General features: G+C 44.9%; 2 protein-coding genes across 3 annotated transcripts in view; both read left to right on the forward strand.

Moving 5' to 3' along the window:
- The first annotated feature begins 281 nt into the window (after positions 1–281).
- Positions 282–17,296, forward strand: LOC144104289 (retinol dehydrogenase 7-like). The gene is made up of 6 exons (XM_077637187.1): positions 282–548; positions 1,069–1,285; positions 3,443–3,649; positions 4,886–5,068; positions 7,659–7,791; positions 12,869–17,296. Exons 2-6 carry the CDS (start codon positions 1,081–1,083, stop codon positions 13,197–13,199), a joined length of 1,059 nt encoding a protein of 352 aa, XP_077493313.1. The 5' UTR covers positions 282–548; positions 1,069–1,080; the 3' UTR covers positions 13,200–17,296.
- Positions 17,297–17,664: 368 nt separating this feature from the next.
- Positions 17,665–18,962, forward strand: part of LOC144104290 (retinol dehydrogenase 7-like) — a 40,289-nt gene continuing 38,991 nt past the window's right edge. Inside the window, exon 1 of one of the 2 annotated variants that reach the window (XM_077637190.1) lies at positions 17,665–17,933. The gene's annotated coding sequence lies outside the window, so the exon portion shown is untranslated. The remainder of the gene's footprint in view (positions 17,934–18,962) is intronic. The other variant, XM_077637188.1, reaches the window with a different exon arrangement.

Here is an 18,962-nt window from a genome sequence, read left to right on the forward strand (position 1 = left end):
CGGCCAATCCTTCAACAATTAAAAGCTTCGATGCTTCTGGCAACATGGAATCTTAAATGTACACAAGCAGAGGCCCTATAACTCTATCTCTCTCTATGATCGAAGAAAGCCAGACAACCAAGTTTGTATATTGTCATCTGCGTGCAGCCTCGTACCAGATAACGTGGTTCTTTCCTGGAGCCGTTTCAAATATCGGTTTTTGAGGAGCGTGCACCTACAGGTCGCTTCAGCGTGCTGGATCAGTTCCCTCTCTGGAGTAAAGGTCAAGCTTTGATCTCACCTTATATAAAGCCGTCCGCACTGAGCGCTTGTGCCCACATTGAAAAGCCGGAAAGGAGCCAGCCACAGTGGGTGCTCGGGAAACACGCGATGCCGCTTGGAAAAGAAGAGACGTGTTCTGCCTTACATTTCTGCGTCGCTGTTTAGGCTTCCACAAGACAGCTTGTTTTGAGCAGTAAGGTTTCTGTGGCCATTGGACAAGAAGACAGCAGGCCCCGACTTTCAGGACGAGGTCTAAGGAAGCGTTGACGGGAATACCCAGAATTGAAGTACGAGAAATCTTCATTAATTTTCGACGGTTCCAGAAGCATTGGAGAATTGAATGCCATGCTTTATGACAATAATCCAGCCTTGAGATTTATACGGAAAGCAAGGATGATGGTACAGGTTTACAATTCATCACCTTGTGACACCAGCTTTTCGCCCTAAAGCTAAAGTGTTAGATGTCCCGATCAAGCAGGCCGTCTTAACCATGTTTACTAGGCCGGTTGGTTACTGGAACTGAAGTTGAAGCAGGGTAAGATATTGTTCTCAATGAATGGTCAAAACCTAATGAGAAGCGCTAAAAAGTACAACATCTGTGCCTTGTGCAAAGAAATTGCCGATCAGGAGGAGTCAAGGTTAGAGCTGTGTTCGTCAGAACTGAATCGCTTCGATTTTCATGTAAACGCATGCAGACATGTTCTTTGCCAGAGCTGGCTGTAGTTCTTCCGGGTCATCACTTCTTCACGGCACCACCTCAGTGACTGCATTGTTTCGTTAAAGGTTTTCGTATTGGATTCGCTACAGGCATTTGGAGATATGAGAACAAGGTGGGTGCTTTTCTTCACCCTGGTCGTGCCTGTGTGGGGACTATGGAAGCGGTCGCCTTTCTTGACACAACTGAGCACTCAACTCGGATCAGCATGCCTAGTCCTCATGGCGAGCTACTGGCTGGCGCAGTTCTTCTGGTCAAAGCTATTCTTGAAGCTTGTAGAAGGAGAGGGCAAGGCCGTGCTGGTGACAGGTAAGGGGCTTGACATTGTTCAGTGATAGTGGCTGTGCTTTTTAGCTTAGCATAGCAGACAATGAAATATCGTTAAAACCGGCTTTAGCGCAAATTAAGATAAGAAAGGCAATATTTTAGAGCACTTTTTAGCAAGAGGATGACTTCTCAGCGTGCTCTGCTTTGAGCCAAAGGCAGAGCTAAAGTCTCTCAGGAAACTCCACTGCTATCGTGATAAGTAATGTCTCGTCATACTGCAATCACCTTGGCCCGTTGCCCTATGGCGGCAACTAAGTTCTTTTGCTAAGGCTTCCTAGCAAAGCATGGACAGTGGCAATGGCTGCGGACAAGTGGGCTGCTAAGGCGCCTAGGAAGCGACTGGAGTTTTTATTCAAACCGAGAAAACCAAATAGATGTACGCTGAAATAAATTTTTCGCGCTTCGGTTTAAACCGATAAACGCCAGTGTCTTTCAGGCATCATGCGAGAGTAATTACTCAGTATGGGGTAGATTTTTAAGATGTACGCCATAACTTGCTGGCTATTCAGTAGGAGTTAAAATTGGTGACGAGCGATAATTAACAAAGTGTGTAAGCCCGTAGCAAGGCGATATAACTTATTCACTGGACAAAGTAGTGCATATATGCGGTTTGAAGCATTACTCCACTTCTTTAGACGAAAGCCACGTACCGACTGCAACGCTCCACAACATTGTCAAGCTTCGTGTGCAAGTATGGGGTTTTTTGCTTAGATACTGTCATTATTTTATCAAAGCCTTTAACTAGTAAAGGGGCTTTCGCATGGCGTTTAAGGTATATCACGAAATTCATAACTATAATAAGCCACCGTCAACGCGAAAGCATGCGAAAGCGTCTCGAGAAAGTGTCATGCTCTGGTTCTTGCGACGGTTTAGCAAGACTCCCATCGCCACCGCCATCATGTGGTTAGTGAATTGCGCCTGCGGTCATTTCGTCTTCCCATGCAATCCGAAAGTTTGTTCCTGTCAAGAATTCATGTGCTTTAACAGTTCGTTCTGTGACTGAAGGAATGAGGAGTGAGCCGAAAAGACAAAGTACCCTCGCATTTATCACAGATAGATAAATAGTTATTTACACATGAAAGCTGCCAGACAGCGAGCCGTGGTTTCTTTTGCTTAAGGGAGGCAAGTGGATATTTGTATTACTGTTCTGTTGCTGTCTGTTTTCATTTTCCTTTATTTGCGTTTTTATATGGAGAGGAAATCTTTTTCGAAGCAAAATGTCAGCCGTGGTACAGGGCAGTAACTTTTAAAACTCTCCCCCAAATGTAGTGAATTCTTAACGTCAGTTATGAATTAATTAACGCTATTTGATGATATGGCCTAAAGGCAAGTGGTCAGCTACGGAAAAACACACTGATGATGATGATGATGATGATGATGATGATGATGATGATGATGATGATGATGATGATGATGATGATGATGATGATGATGGGGATGATGGATTTTTATGGCGCAAGGGCATCTGTGGCGAAAGAGCGCATTGGCACAAGGTGTTTTCGCATACTCAAGGTGGTGTCTTGTGGCCTGAATTCAGAGGTTGTCGTGAAGGCGTATTGTTTTTTAATGTTAAGAACCTGCTTGCAGATCTGATGTTTAGTGAAAAGGAATACATTTCTGTGATCTCATATTGAAATGGTATCTATGAACATAAGGATTTTTCTCGTTTAGTTTCTCCAAAGATGGCAAAAAAGTTTTGCCTGTGAATCGCTTCTCTGTTTTTGATAGCTGTGATTAGCTATATTTATCCGTTATCGGATTTGGGCAGTCGGGAGTATACAAATACTGTTATCGTCGAGGTTGGATCAGAGGCTGTGATAACAGGCAGGTTTTATACGTTTAACAAGATGTAAAAGCGAAGACCGCAATAGCAGAACCCGGACAACCTGGGCGTAGTCGCCGGTTTCAAAGCTATCATTCAGGCGGCCCCTTCGCCACAAATGCTTCTCATTGTGAATAGATCATTATTCACATGGCACTGATGAAGCTCCGACTGTAGAGAGCTTAGCCTTCGATGTGTTTATTTTACTGTGAGCAGGAAGGAAATTCCACTTGTGACCGTGGGCTTTTCTGTTTGGCATGAACCTTAATGAACACTTATATAGATGCGCCTTGACGTATGCTGCTCTCTGGCCGCAGGCTGTGACACAGGCTTTGGAAACCTGCTAGCCAAACGTTTGGCCCACTTGGGGTTCTTCGTCTATGCCGGCTGCCTCAACGCAAAAGGCGAAGGAGCCGGGGAGTTGAACAAGAACTCCAAGATTCACGTGCTCCAGATGGACGTTACCAAGGAAGAACAGATCGACGAGTGTCTCGTCGCCATCAAGAGCACGCTTGGCCCTAGAGGTGAGCGAACAAGTGAACTTCATTACTTTAAATTTTAATATCCCTGTCTGTGCCTATGATTCTCGCCTTTCTAGATCCGAAAACTTCCTGACGTCTAGTGCTCTGCTGGGCCCGAGTATTAAGAAGTATAATAATTAGCTTGGGGGTGAATGGATGTGTAGATGTTAGCAGCATACGCTTTGAAACATGCGTTGTCGGCTGCCCCATACACGTTCACCTACAATGCTTCCTTTTAATGTCTGGAAATAATGAAAGCAGTCGCCTTTTACTTTTTTTTAGCAATGTGCCCTAGAGTTATAAGTTCGAACGTCCGCTCCTAAAGTCCTGGCAGCTCACTATAAGGTGTATCGTAAACAAAATAAAGTGCCTGCTCTCTAAAAGCAACGCATATCTTTGCGCCATCTATCAAAGGCGTTTATAAGTCTTTGAGAAGTTGGTGTGTACCACAGTAGGTGGCGCGCCAATCCGTAAAGTCTGATATTTATTAAAATTGATGTGCCGTTTTCATTTTCTAGGAAGAGCACCGGCATGAATATTTTTTTTTTCAATACGACCTTTTGTAGCGCAGCGGAACTCATGTGTCCCACTAGCTTCAAGTGCCAAAAAACGAAATACAGTGCCTCTAGGTACCATAATTTTGCGAGTTGAATATTAGCGATCTATCAAACGAAGAATTCACTGTTTTTATCTTTACTTAATCGGGTTCCTTGGTGTACTGTGTTTTTACAACCGCGGGTGTATAGTTCGACAAGACCCGTGTTGCCGAAAAAAAAAGGAAAATTTGGGAGCTTTTTAGCCATTTCTGTCAGCCAACTACCTCAATGTAATTCTTAAGCAACTTTCAATTCCAATGCAAGTTGTCTTGTACGCCAAAACGGTTCAGGTACAGATGCATTAGAGGTTTTTTTTTTAAAGAAGTAATTGGTATAAATGTGTACCTGTTTTTAGTGGGCTAGCACTAAGACCCCAAGTAACCGATTTCGCCACTGTCTGTCTGGCGACGCCTGTTGCTCGGGAAGAGTAACTTGATAAAATTTACCTTCCAGGCATTAATGCCTCCTTTTATTACTTTCCCGCAGTGATGTTAGCTCTCAGTTTTGGTATCAAGTAGCAGAATGGTTTCATAGATGCTGCGCCGGGTGGACGCCATAACAGATGCCTACTGATATATGTCACTGAAAAACGAGGATTTATATTTTGATGGAGCATTTTTTCTTCCTCCCACGTGTACCGCAGTGCTGTGGGCAGTGGTCGCCAACGCAGGCGTTGCTAGTCACGGCCTGCTAGAATGGGAAAGCATGGCGTCGATCCGAAACGTCTTCGACGTGAACGTGTTCGGAGTGGTGAGCGTGGCTAAGAAGTTCCTGCCGCTACTGAGGAAGTCCAGGGGCCGCGTCGTCCTGGTATCCAGCGTCCTAGGCAAGTTAAAAGCTAGTCATGCTGTCTCCTTCAACTCACTGGCGATTAAGTGGAAGGCACAGGCGTAATTAACGAATAAGGAAGCCAGTAATTAAAAGTGAAGTGACAAGCTACACGAAATGACACGGGGAAGAGTGAGGCTAACAAACGGCAGGATAGGCGCTGTACTAACAGCTGAATCGTGTTTTGGAATAATCTGCCTTGAAAACGTCGCATTGTTCAAACTTACTACAAAGCTAACGTGGTAGCCAAGAGAGATACTTGAAGTAATGCAGTATCTTCCATATCGCTTAAGTGTCTTAATCATCCCTGTAGCATTTTGCGCAGCCAGTTTTTTTTTTTGCGCCAAGAACAAACTAGTGTTAGTAACGTAAGCATTCTGAAGAATGTCGCACATATAAAGACTTGAAGGCATGTTTGCGCCTTTGACTTCTGCCCAGCGCGTGTTAGTGTAAGGGCTGAGTGATCATTTGTTTTTGTAATGCAGTAACAAATTCAAGAAGTATGCGCGTGATCTTCCGACGCGAGCTGTAGCCCATACTGTTGCGCCAGCTAGTAAATCGTGAGTGTACAGTTATTTCTGATTTTGTGAGTTCTAGTAATCTTTAAAAGTTTGAGAACTTGTACCGAGAACTCTGCACATAAAAATACTTCGCTCTAAGGAAATCATTGCGGCTTCCGTAATTCAAAATTGAGAAGAAGCGCTTGTAGCTTAAATATTTTAGCGCTGAAATATCCGTGGTAGCCCATTAGTAAAGGGCACACTTTAAAGCTAACTTACCTGAGGTCCACAGATGTCGGGTTTTATACGTTTGTTTAGAATTGAACCAAGCTCCTATCGTGAATAGGGCCACCAAAATATAGATTCAGTGCCAAGGTGCAATTCTAGCAACTGTACAGACAGGACCCAGGTAAGAAACGGGTATATTTAGGGGCGTATGATAACCGTGGCAAAACTTGGAACACGTTTCCTGAGGGTGCGGTAAAACAGCGATAAATAAAGGCATAAATACACAGCCTATCGCGGGTTAGTCCTCACGTGCGCTCCTCACACAGCGTTGTTGTGAGGCGTAAAATTCATGAAAGCCAGCCGGGGTTCAGTGTGGGACGGATTTCCTCCCGCTTCTGCACAAATGAACGCTTTGCGGCATAGCCCTATGCGATCACAGTTTTCTTGCTGGTCATTATTGCTCGATATAGCATGTCATAATATGCAGTTTTTAAACTTTCGAACAGATTGTTGCGGTGCCTTAGTCGAATAGCTAGTGTGAAACACACAGACGAAAAGCAAGAAAGTTATCGAGAAAAGCTCATCTGTCGTGAACTTCCTTTCAGCTTTGTGGCTTCAGACTGTCACATCAAATATGACTGTGCAGTACATTTGAACAAACGCTCAAAATGGCTGACAAAATTCGTCTTTGTGCATAACGTATACTGACGTAATCTTTAAGCCAAGGGACTCATTACCTGACGTTAACCTCATGCAAAGAGCGAAGCACAGAGAACTTGCGAATGAACAGCTTCTAACTAATTATTTATTAATTTTAAGTGCCCACTAACAGCCATAGGCCTTTTACAGTGGTGCACTCAGAGCTGTGGAGAGAAACGAACTGTGAAAAGAATAAAAAAAAAACAGAGTAATAAAGGGGCAAATAATACGGCGGAGACGATGACAATCAAAATCTTGGTGTGGGCTAGTCGATGGTTCATCTTAAGTAAGAGCAGTGAAGCGCAAAAAAACAGGGGCAGAAGGAGAAGACACAGACGCAGCGTCAGTCCTGTTGTTTGTGTCTTTCTGTCCGTTATTTTTTTTGCGCTGCCCTACTCTTACTTACGATGAGAATGACAACGAATGATAGAAACAGTTAACAGTCAAAAGTTGTTAAGAGTCCCACGGAGTGCAGCGGGTTTTGTCGGAAAGGTTCCAAATCTTGAGGAAATATATCAGTACCGCATGGTGCTATGGCATTATACGTACAGTCGGAGACAAAAAACTGTGGACCACGCGTTAAACAAACGAAGCCGATAGCTATGCTATTAGCCGGCAGCTGGAGGCCACAATTATGGAGGTGAAAGTAAAAATCTTGTCGTTTCATGTCCATAATTCTATTCTCCAGCTGCCGGCTAATAGCAAAGCTATCAGCTTGGTTTGTGGAGCGCGTGGTCCACAGACTTTTGTCCCCGTCTGTACACATCATTCTTTCAATGTGGCTTATTTTGAAAGACGAAACGACAAACAGACTACTTAGTCCCACGGACCGTCCAGACACCCGAAGATTCATCAGAGCTGCCAAGTGCATGCAGTCAATGTGCCCATGTAAACACTTCAAGAGGAAGAGAAGACACTACGACTGCCGTCTGATCTCCATGCCGATTAGTCCCAGAGCGCGAAGGGCAGCCCTGTAATCGTCTCGGGGAGCAGATAAGAAGACCGCACGACCCATAGAATTCCTGAAAAACCTTTTCTGCAGGCAGGAAACTCTGTGACAGAAGAAGCGCGCATCAGAGTTCATTGACAGTTACCACACAGCTCGATGAGATTCAAGGTCTCCCAAGGCCTGCTGGTTGTTTTGATTGCCTCGTTTCGCAGGACGTGGCACCGTGCCCGCAGGCGTGTCCTACTGCATGAGCAAACACGCCGTGATCTCGCTGGCCGACGGACTGCGGCGCGAATGCCTGGGCAAGGGTGTTGATGTCTCTACCATAGAACCGACCGCCTACAGGTGAGTGTCTCCTTGTTGTGCTTACGGTGCTTACCTTGCATATTTTCTTTTAAATGTACCGCCGGCTGAAAGAGTTTACGCTTTCTGTCTTCCCCACCTGTTAATGAATTTTCTGAATATAAATCGACGCACTCAAGGATGATAGAGGTTTCTTAAAAGGATCTCGCGACATTGACATGCAGCGAGAAAGTAATAGTTAACGTTTTGTTTTTACTGCAGAATCCTGGATAGAAATAAGAGTGGTGAACGATTTTGAGATATTCGTAGTGGAGAAGTATTGCGTCCTCATCAGCAGTAGATTATTCTGAGGCCTCATCCTGGGTGTTCGAGACCGGACGTTCCCATAATGACAGCAAAAGGCAGCAATTAGAAAAACATTGATGTGCTTAAGGAAGTAAACTAAACAACTGAGCGTTCGTGACATTGCCACTGGCGTTAGACAGTAGAGCCTGGTTTCAGAACTCATAATAATCAATTCCCGTTTCACCATTTGCAAATGTAGCAAACTCAAAACTCGAAAAAATGCCATTAAGATGTAGGTAGCAGTAATGGTCACACACACACACACACACACACACACACACACACACACACACACACACACACACACACACACACACACACACACACACACACACACACACACACAAACACACACAGAGATATATATATATATATATATATATATATATATATATATATATATATATATATATATATATATATATATATATATATATATATATATATATATATATATATATATATATATATATATATATATATACAGGTGTAAAACTCGGTTTAGAGATTCGAAAACATGTATAATGAAGCGGAACATTTGGCTTTGACAATTAATCAAGACGTGGGCGCCAGTAGAAAGAGGGTGATTAGCATGTCGATTGCGAGCCTGATACCGAAGAAATCGTATACTAGGAAGGAGATGACAATAAACCGGGTTCTTTCAATAAGAAGATGATACTCGCCCACAAATACGACAGCGCATTAATGCTAGACCCTGTATTCATCGCCAGTGTTACCGGATTGGATTGTCCACACAGCTAGGCGCAGCTGAAGCGACGGTCGGCAATGTGTGGATATAGACTTTCCGGTTACGGGGCAGGAACAACAACCAGTGGAATCACACGGCGAGGCAACACAACACTGGAAGGCGTTTAGTCGTCGCGGCAGTCACGTGACAGCTGGAAGGCTGTCGCGCACCCTCCGTCCCTCACTCGGCTATGTTGGGAAATCGTCAGCGGCGCTTACCCCATTGGAGATAAGAGGCAGGTTTCAGTGATTGGTGATTAGTGGAGCGGAGGGCGGAGAGAGGCACCATCTGTTAGCAGTCACCCCACGTGACAGACTTAAATGCCTCTCCTTATGCAGTTTACTTGTAGGCTCGCTTTATATTACGAAAACCCATGCCAAGGTCTAAACATTGTGCCCAGATCCTTGTCAGACCTAACGTATATTGTAATTAGGAACCTTCTCTATTGGTTCCATTTTTTTCGAGCCGCCGCGTGGCTCAGTGGTTATGGTGCTCGGCTACTGACCCGAAAAGCGCGGGTTTGACCCCGGCCGCGACGGTCGCATTTCGATGGGGGCGAAATGCTGGGGACCCGTCTACTGTGCGATGTCAGGGCACGTTAAAGAACCCCAGGTGGTCGAAATTTCCGGAGCCCTTCACTATGGCGTCCCTCATAGCCTGATTCACTTTCGGACGGTAAGCCCCCATAAACAATGAACCATAAACCAATTTTTGCCAAAATTCCTAGGTTAAAATTGGGCAATATTTCTTAGCTCAAAGTCGGTTTGTTATATAAACGAGATTTATTGCCACAGGGCATCAGTGGGCGAAGGTATGATGAAGGATGCAGTAAAGAATAAAGTAATGAAAAAAGTTTTGCTGATTTTATGAAGTCCAGTAGTGAGGGATGGTATGATCTCTTCGTCCAGGCAAGATATGAAGCAGTGTTGCTCGGTGAAGGACCCGCTACCTTCAGGTGCGGAATCCTTGTAGGCTTGAGAGCTGGGCGGTCCCACAGTAAGTGGTGAATGTCGGCTTCAATGTCCTCGCGTTTGCATATCGGGTTTAAATCAGGTTACTGTGCAATATTTCTATATTGCAGGTTCCTTTGCGCCATTTTTGCAACCAAAAGGCGGCCGATAATGAATCTGCGTTTTAGTTCGGCACGCAAATACCCTATTTTTTATCATTACTTAAAGGCAACATAAAAACAATGACAGGTTCGCACCTAAACGTCCCGTTTTTTATCATTATTTGAAGGCAAAAGGAAAATAATGGCAGGCTTCAGTTACGAACTCTTTCTCAAATAATGTTTTCTTACATGTTACACCTAATTCGGTGAGTACATTAGCAATCTCACACACAACATGTTCACTAGCGTGCAATACTTGCCCTGCATCTGTGTAGTGGGAAAAATTATTTCAACGTCACAGCCGCCATTTTAAACGTGCAATAACATTAGAGGAGGACGTTGTTAGCGGGGATACTGCATAATGCAGTAGTGCCAGTAAGACGTCTGCTCAGTGTCAAAACTAGGGCCTCTGGTTTACAAAACACACTTGTCGTAGTTATGATCAAATTAAGCAACGTCACGAATAAATAACGATAAAAGCAATTTAAGATCGCCAGTCAACAGAGAACGCCCCTCTGGGATGAGAACAACATATCTGCCCGTCTTATTTCGGTGTCTTTAATTAGCTTTCTAGACGGAGAAACGTACATTGTGTAATACGCTAATTTTTGAGGAGAAATCGGATTTACCATGTTTTTAAAAAGAATTATTCAGGATGTAAGAATCGATCGAAATCGAGTTTTACCCGAAAACTAAAGACCCCAATTTGAATGCAGACCTGTTTTTTTTTTGTGGAATTTAGAAAAATACGCATTAGTTTTGGTGTCGAAACGCCAAGCTACAGTGTGCTCACTGCTGTACCACATACTTAGCGTTTCAGTTACTGTGTAGCAATAGAGGCGCCTTGAGGAGATTCCCAAGTTGCCCGCCTTGCTTAAATTAGCTCTTTTGATGCTCCTGCGGCAAAATATCTTCCATGTTTCATTCAGTTACGGCGAAGACCTTTATTGACAGCCCATCCTGAATGGTCGTGTAACTGAAGCTTGTTGTAGTTGTAGTGAAAATTCGCAAGCCAAGGCAAGCTAGTCAACGAGCACAGCCAAGAGAGATAAAAAAAAGCTGAAATAGTAAGGTGACGAGAAAGCAGAAAGAAGCCAAGCCATTAGAAAGAATAGGAACGTATATAAAAAGAGAGCGAGACAAGAAAGAAGACGAAAGGAAGAAGAGAAGAAAGAGCGTGAAAAAAAACGGAGCGTTACCGCGGCTCTCGTGGATTGTTTAAACTGAACCGTAGCCTCGTTTCAGCCAGTAATTGTTTACTATAAATTTGTAATTGTTATGTAAATTTGCCTTTAGGCGCGTATGTATTTGTGGAGGTATGCGCCGTAAGTCGTTGCTGCATGTTTCTGATGGCATGGAGACGCGTAGCTCAAAACACGGAGAATTATGATCGCTGTGTTGTATCAACGGCTGAAATTATTCGTGTACATTAAAGGGAATATCCAGAATTTAAAGAAAAATTTTTATCAAAGGGTCCCCGCTGGAAAAATGAAAGTTTCCCTGTGATCATAAACTACGGCAGTGTAATGATAAATAGATTACAGTCCTCGAAAACAGCTTTGTAAACTAAAAATGACCAAAATGCAAATAAACAGGTGCCGCAATCACAGGCCGATTTTGTAAGTAAACTTCTGTTGTAGGCTAAAAAAAAAATGTTGTAGCGGCGGGTGCCGCTCAAGTACACGAACTGCTAGCAACCAAAACCATCCCGGTTTATTGCCACATACAGTCATATATATACACATAGCGACAATGGTGCCTCTGGCGGCAGGTGATCCCCAAACCGAAACCGAAACCACATATACAACAACTTCATGCGTCGACGCCGAATTTTGTGGCGCGGATCTCAGAAGTTATGTTATTCACCCGCTCACTTAAAAACAGGGGGCAACCAGTCCTCCCGGTGTAGTAGTCACGAGTTTGTATCGAGCAAAGGTAAAATTCTTGAATTCAACTTTCTCAGCCATAAATGCCTCCTTTGCTGCCAGGAAGCCGTTAAATTACCCGGAAAAAAGGCAGAGATTCAGTTTTCACTTAAATCAATAATTGAATGGAGTTGTAGTAGAACGTTCTTGCGAGCTGGTTGGTTCATTCCATCTATAAGGTGGGACTGCGCGATTGGACAGGACAGCTGAAAAAGGAACGACGAACGCCACAAACATGGGCGCAGTGGCGTTGTCCTCAATGTGCCTTTAACGCCGATGAACTGAACTTATGCTCGGGATGTACAGGTACTTATATAAAATAACAGTCTCGCCCTCACCTCGTTTAGGCCTTTCTTGTCGGGCGTTCAAGACTGAAAACGTCGCGAAAAACGGGACAAGATAAAGAGAAGCAACACACACAGCACCGAACTTACAACTGAGTGTATTTCATGTGAAAGCGCAATAAATACAGGAAGTACACATAAAAACTAAAAGAATACCATGAAATAAGATTGATACTATTGCAGGTCAATATCTAAAAAGGCTATCTCTTTTCTCGGTAAGCGAAGAGACGGCACGCTCAAGCACTTGTCATCTCTCGTGTGGATGATGAAAGCTTCGTACAGTTCTCGTTTTTGTTGGCTTGCGTACGTGTGCAACACTTTGCTTTTGTTGAAATGGAGAGGGCATTTGCATGTTGTCACATGCTTGGCGAGTGTGATCCCTCTGCCTACTCTGACATCATTAGCGTGCTCTCTTAATCTGTCATTTAAGCAACGGTCAGTCTGGCCAACATAAGTGGCCACTCAGTTGTAAGTTCGGTGCTGTGTGTGTTGCTTCTCTCTATCTTGTGCCGTTTTTCGCGCCGTTTTCAGTCTTGAATCATGAACCAACTGGCCCAACAATCCTCCGTTTTGTCGGGAGTGTTCTGTCAAAAATGTGATGTTGTTTTCCCCCTGAATGTGAGCGTCATTGTTATGTGCATTACAGGACCCGTATAGTTGCCGACGTGGGCTCCTTGGAGGTGATCCAAGACGACCTCGGCAAGCTGCCGCCCGAGGTGCTCGAGGATTACGGCGAGCAGGAGATACTGGAATGGATGAAGACAGCCGAAATCCTCTTTAAGTGCATGTCCCGTCAGGACCCCAACGAGGTTGTCGACCAGATGGTGCGCGCAATCAGGGAGTCGGAGCCGAAGCCCTATTACGCAGCCTGGGGCCCCCTGGATCCCGCGTTCTACTTCATCCTGCGGGAGGGCCCCGCTGAGATGGTGGACGCGTTAAGTTTTGTGGTACGCAAGATCAGCACATGGATGAACTAGGCCTGCCATTGAAGAGCCTGTGTTGACTGACTTTCTTTTTGGATTGGGACTGCTTTGTCGAAGGTGCCCTCAGTTAAAACAGAGCAGAGAAGTTCTGTCACTGTTGCTCGATGTTAACGGAGAGAGGGCATTCGAGGTGCTCTATACTGTTCTTCTCCTACCAACTAGCAGAACGTACCGATGGCACCCCTGCGCAGAACATAATGGCTTCGTCCCTGCCGACAACGTAATCGATAGTGAAACTTGAAGAGGCAATTATACTTAGAGACAATGTCAAGTGCGGTAATTGACTTACCCTATATACTCACATGTCAGTCTGCCGTATAAACGGTATGCCTCAATTTTTTTTTCCTTGTAGCTCAACTGGCTTCTTTGCAGGTTCTTTGATAATTAACTGTGAAAAACTTGATGTCTTTAAGCAGCCTTTGCCCGAAATGAATATGTACACACTAACAGTCAAACTTTGGAGGATTAACTGAGGTGCCACTTTCAGAGCATTCGTTTGAATTTTGAATGATTCATATAACCCTGAAATCAACATATTTCACTAGGGACTGAGGATGTCATGGGAGGCAAACGTTCTATTTCATCCGACGTTATCTGAACAAAGTTATGGCTTTTATTTGTGAGGTGTTTAATTTTGGGGTAAAAAAACTATTTTGAAACTTGTAGGACAATATGAAGCCATGAAAATGATGCTCATGACATCCAACTCCAGAATGAACTACTCTTGCTGTCTTTGCCTTTCTGTGTTAGTGCAGTGCGTAAAATTTAAATTCTGATCAGGAGTAGGAGGTGCAAAATAGTTTGATAAAGGGGCAATATTTTTAAAAAATTCACTAAACGTAATTGCTCTATGCATGTTAACGTTGGGTGTAGAGCATTTCAAAGCCTTCGATTTCATCGCTGAACACTCTCTAAAGCCTTTTGAAGGGGGAACACTGCTTTATATTACCTATTTTCATGAAAGCCTCAATGATGTAACAGATAATATGGGTAACAATATTACGTTTTATGAAAAATATGTTTCCAGAGAAGTTGTAGGGCTGAAAGGAAAGCAGAAAAAGGCTCGTAAGAAATATGTACATTTTGTACGCGTAGAAATGTTGAAACGACTCGACACTCAACGAGTCAAGTAACGAGGACGGTGGCAGCAGCGGCAAAACGCTGAACGCTGTGGGAGTTCCCGAATATATTACATTCAGTTTGAACGTCAGCCCAAGCGGGTTTTGACGCTAAAATAAAAGCATTGAATTCCAGCCACACATCATGAGATCAGCTATTGATTACTCGAAAACAGCGCATGAGTATTTTTGATTTTTTTTCAACGCATGGGGCGTCGTACCTCACACTATGTTTTGCGTTTTCACAGAACAGCTATTGCTCACGAAGGACTCAGCACACGGCTTAGATGCAGTTTGCAAAATGTATTTGAACTTGAGCCGTTAAAGTAAGCAGCGCCGCAAGCAAAAAGGAGATACGGGATCCCTTAAGTGACAGTGTATCGCGAATATTAATGACATCGCCAGTTTGGTGCAAGTGGATCTGAACGTGCTTCGCCTTCGGTGTACGGGCCCAATGTCACGAGAATGATGTGCACCAAAAAACTCCCCAAGGCAAAGACTAAGGGCGTTGACACAAGCGAATGCGACGAATGAAACAGCAGGTCGGCAGCGACAGTTGCTGCTCTGCGTGGCTGATAGCTGATGCTTTGGGAGTTGCCGTATATATAATTGGTTTTGGGGGAAAGGAAATGCACAGCATCTGTCTCATATAGCGTTGGACACCTGAACAGCGCCTTAAGGGAAGGGATAAAGGAGTGAAAGAAGAGAGGAAGAAAGGGGTGCCGTAGTGGAGGGCTCCGGAATAATTTCGACCACCTGGGATCTTTAACGTGCACTGACATCGCACAGCACACGGGCGCCTTAGCGTTTTGGCTTCATAAAAACGCAGCCGCCGCGGTCGGGTTCGAACCCAGGAACTCCGGATCAGTAGCCGAGCGCCCTAACCACTGAGCCACCGGGGCGGGTAGGGAGTTGCCGTACATTTTAAAAGGCAGTAGTATCTTTTTACAAAGTAGTAGTATGAAAAGCCCCTTATGCAAGTAAGGACACCAGATGGGTGTGGTACACAGGACCGCCTGCACTTGGAGAAGGTGCTCAAAATAGTGAAACTGCTGTTGTTTCTTACCTTTGCCTCAAAAACGCAGGTACGTTTGAATAAACTAGTTTTGATCTTCGTGTGCCTTTGTGGTGCTGTTAGTTTAAACCCGCTTTAAGAAACTTACTTCACGGATGTCGCAGCAAGTAGCACCACGCAAGTAGCTGACGCGGATAGAGGCCGTAGCTTGAAGGCAGCTACAGAAGAACACATGCACATCAGCACCATGCGCCACACGCACCCCACATTATTGCCAAACACATGCCCGCTATGCGGGGAACACCGGACACTGTATACACTACATGGACTTGGTAAGGCTTTAGAGCCCCTCTAATAAACTTCACCGCCACCACCGATTAGCTCTGACGCCGCTGCCGTATTGCAACACAAGCGTCTATTGAAGTGTGATTGCATCCCTACCAGTGTGGTGGGATGCTGTATTGTGCAACAGGTGTGCGACGGTTTTTACGGTCACAGCCGTTATACGGCGCCAGCTCTCAGCCAAGCTCCAGACAAACCCGACGACAAAGCTTGAGCGACGCTTCAGCCAGTGGTTTCTACAGCAAACGCTGTAATAGCTTAGTCAAATAGCCAAGCATAAACGTAGACGGTAGAGCGCCGGAGTTAATGTCACACCGCGCAGCATCACTCATTACACTGTGCAAAAGGACGAAGGTCTGGTGCGGCGACCGCGGATTGCATTACAAAACATTTATTTCGTATGAAAAGGCAGATGGCGATGGTCTGGTCTGTGACAGGTCACTGTCAGCCGTGGGCTGACAGTGACTTGAGTGGTCTACTCGATGGTCTGGGCTTGAGTGTCCACGTCTGAGCTTTCAAACACGGCCTCCCATCGCTAAAAAAAAAAATAACTGGTATTACAGTCGCCGAAAACTGCACGTCTCTAAACTCCCATATTATGTGATCATAAGTGGCTAGTTCTCCAGATAATTTGCATTCCAGTTCTTATTCGCCGGGATACGTGCTTGCTAGTCGGTAAAGTTTCATGAAAGAGCGTATCTGGAGGCGTCTCCAGGTCGTCTCTAGCGCCTTATCCAACGACTTGTCTGATGGGAGAAAAGTACGCCTCTCCAGTTTGAAATGGTGGTTTGAAGTGAAGAAATTGTGGCCTGAGTTGTGACAAGCCAGATTCGCAAGACGAAGTCTAGTGGGTGGCGCAAGCCAGAAGAAAACGCAAGTTCGCAACAGACACCTGTTGCGGTGCCCTATTGGCATCAGGTGTCACACCACCTCAAGGTGGTCGGCGACAAATGCGGTGTTCGGGCCGTATTTTCAGCCCCGGAAAAGCCGGGATGCGTATGTGACCTAGTAAATGACGTCAGGGAGAGGCCTGCCTGCAAAATTAAGCGCACCAAACCCTTCGTTCAATATGAGGTTCGCGTGGTGTATGGCATCCCCCTTTCCTGTGGCAAACGTTACATTTGACAGAGGGGCAGCTGCATCAGCGAACGCTTGCTTGAGCATCGCAGGACCGCTGATTCATTAAGTTGCGGAGGTCATTTAGCTCACCACATTCACCGTAGCTCGCACGAGCCAGCATGCAAGGCGTTTTTGAAAGAAACGCGTGCGCTGCGCAAGTTTAGCACTCAAAAGAGCCGGGAAGTTTTTGAAGCATTCTGTATCTCTGCTGAAAAAGAGAAATGCGTCAGCCGCAGTTCTGCTGCGCTCCGGAAAAAAGAAATACATTATCTCAAGGCAAATGTGCTTGGTGGGTCAGCCAGATAGGTGGTGGCTGTGTTTTGAATGGGAGCTGCAAGATACCCCTGTGCCTATGTTTTTGTTTTGGTTTCTGCTGCCTTGAATAATTTATATCTTGAATGTTGTTATCTGGTCGCGGAAATACTTTTCAGCCCCAGGGTTCACTAGTGCCTCTTTGCACATAAAAAGCCTGTTTTGTGAAATAAAGCTCAGTTGAAGTCCGGCGTCCGTGGTGTCTGCTTTCTTTGTCCGTGTGTTTCTGTACGCTGGAATGATGTCTCATAACTATACCCTCTACGATTAGCTAGGAAGCAGCATGCTGCGAAACGTCTCAAGAGTAAATAATAGCAAGGTTCATTCAAAGTGGGCAACACGGGAAAGAGCATGGGATGTGTTCTCTTGGTGGAGTCTCCGGAAACCTTTTAATCACATTTCTTGGGTTGAACAACTAGCCGTACAGCCTCCTCTGCTGAAAGAGACTCACAAAACTGGCTTCTGCCAGCAGCTGTAAGCAGCCACTGCCTAGATGCGACTGCTTGCAGCTTATGCGACGAAGTCCTTCGCGTCCGGTTTAATAGGCAGGCCGGAGCGATCGCCGCCGGCAGTACTACACAGGCGGCGAAAGTGTCTTCGTGTATACGCGATAGGGCACTATCCCGCCGTCGGCGCTGGTCGGGAGATAGGAGGCCGAAGCGCGGCTGTGTTTCCTCAGCTGCCTGCAGATTGCCCGTCGGCGAAGTCTCTTGGCAAGAGGTGCCTCCGATTTGAGGATTTTTTGCCACGTGTGTGGGGCTTGCCTTCACCGGGCTTCTGCTCTGTTCGAAAGCGCAGCTGCGACTGAAAAGTGGACTGAAGGTGTGTACCATTTAAACTTTTCTTTTACGGAATTGCACCTAAGCTGAAGTATATGAAAAGAGGGCCCAGTTTAGGGCGTAGTGCTGGTGTATTTTGAGATGATAGGTTTACTCACGATAACTGAGTTTTTTTTTTCTTTTAGATCTTTACTGTGCTGCTACCGAGCAATCTATTTTTGAGGCGCGGGCTAGCGCTGATCATTTGAACACAGCTTACTCCGATGTTGACGATCATGAATTTTGCTTTCATACCTGGTCCTCTAAACTTAAAAATAAAATAGTTTATTAGTTATCTGTAGTCAATTAATCGCATAATTATTGACTCATATGAAATATGTAATGAACGCCTTGCGATGCAATCCAGCTCAACAGACCGCACCGACGCATCTCTCTAAGTTTTAAAATAAAAATCTGGAAAGGTTAAAAAGAGTAACCGTGTTCATCACTTCGATATCCCTCCTGGTAGTTATGTTGAGAACAATTTCTCTTCTTGACTGACGTACTTTACTCTAACGACATACGTTTGGTTAACTGGGAGCAGTGACGCCTGTCTTCAATCAGCTGAAGTAGCCATTCGGGTCTATGACAATTGAGATTTATGCTTTCAGTACTCAATCAATGACGCATGGCAGCAGTTCGAAATGGTCTTGAGAAGTCTAACAAAGTAACGCATGAGAATTTTGAACCAAGCACTTCATTATACTATTAGCGGCTTGCATACAAATGTGCGTTACCTTTCAGATTCCTTGTGATTTTATATTCACTTCCGTCCTTACTTAAGAGCTGATTAGAATGGGGCCTTTAAGATGGCATTTTTTCCGGCTGCCGTAGCGAACAGCAGGGTGATTTTTCGGTACTATATTCAAACCGGTACAATCAGCATTTGGCAATATTTGAGTCCTTGTGGAGGCTCAGTTTATAATTTTGTTGCGACAGTAGGGCCATAAGCATTCCAAGCGTCAAGGTACTGTGTAGCTGTTCATGCGGCTGCCGGATCTGACTGCATCTGTTGTGCGGGAACATAAGCAAG

This window comes from Amblyomma americanum, chromosome 9 (assembly GCF_052857255.1).
Source record: "Amblyomma americanum isolate KBUSLIRL-KWMA chromosome 9, ASM5285725v1, whole genome shotgun sequence".
Classification (NCBI taxonomy): domain Eukaryota; kingdom Metazoa; phylum Arthropoda; class Arachnida; order Ixodida; family Ixodidae; genus Amblyomma; species Amblyomma americanum.

Coding starts and splice junctions, on each gene's coding strand:
- LOC144104289 (XM_077637187.1), top strand. CDS start 1,081: ATGAGAACAAGGTGGGTGCTTTTCTTCACCCTGGTCGTGCCTGTGTGG. Junction 3,650..4,885: donor GAGCACGCTTGGCCCTAGAG/GTGAGCGAACAA, acceptor CGTGTACCGCAG/TGCTGTGGGCAGTGGTCGCC. Junction 7,792..12,868: donor ATAGAACCGACCGCCTACAG/GTGAGTGTCTCC, acceptor TGTGCATTACAG/GACCCGTATAGTTGCCGACG.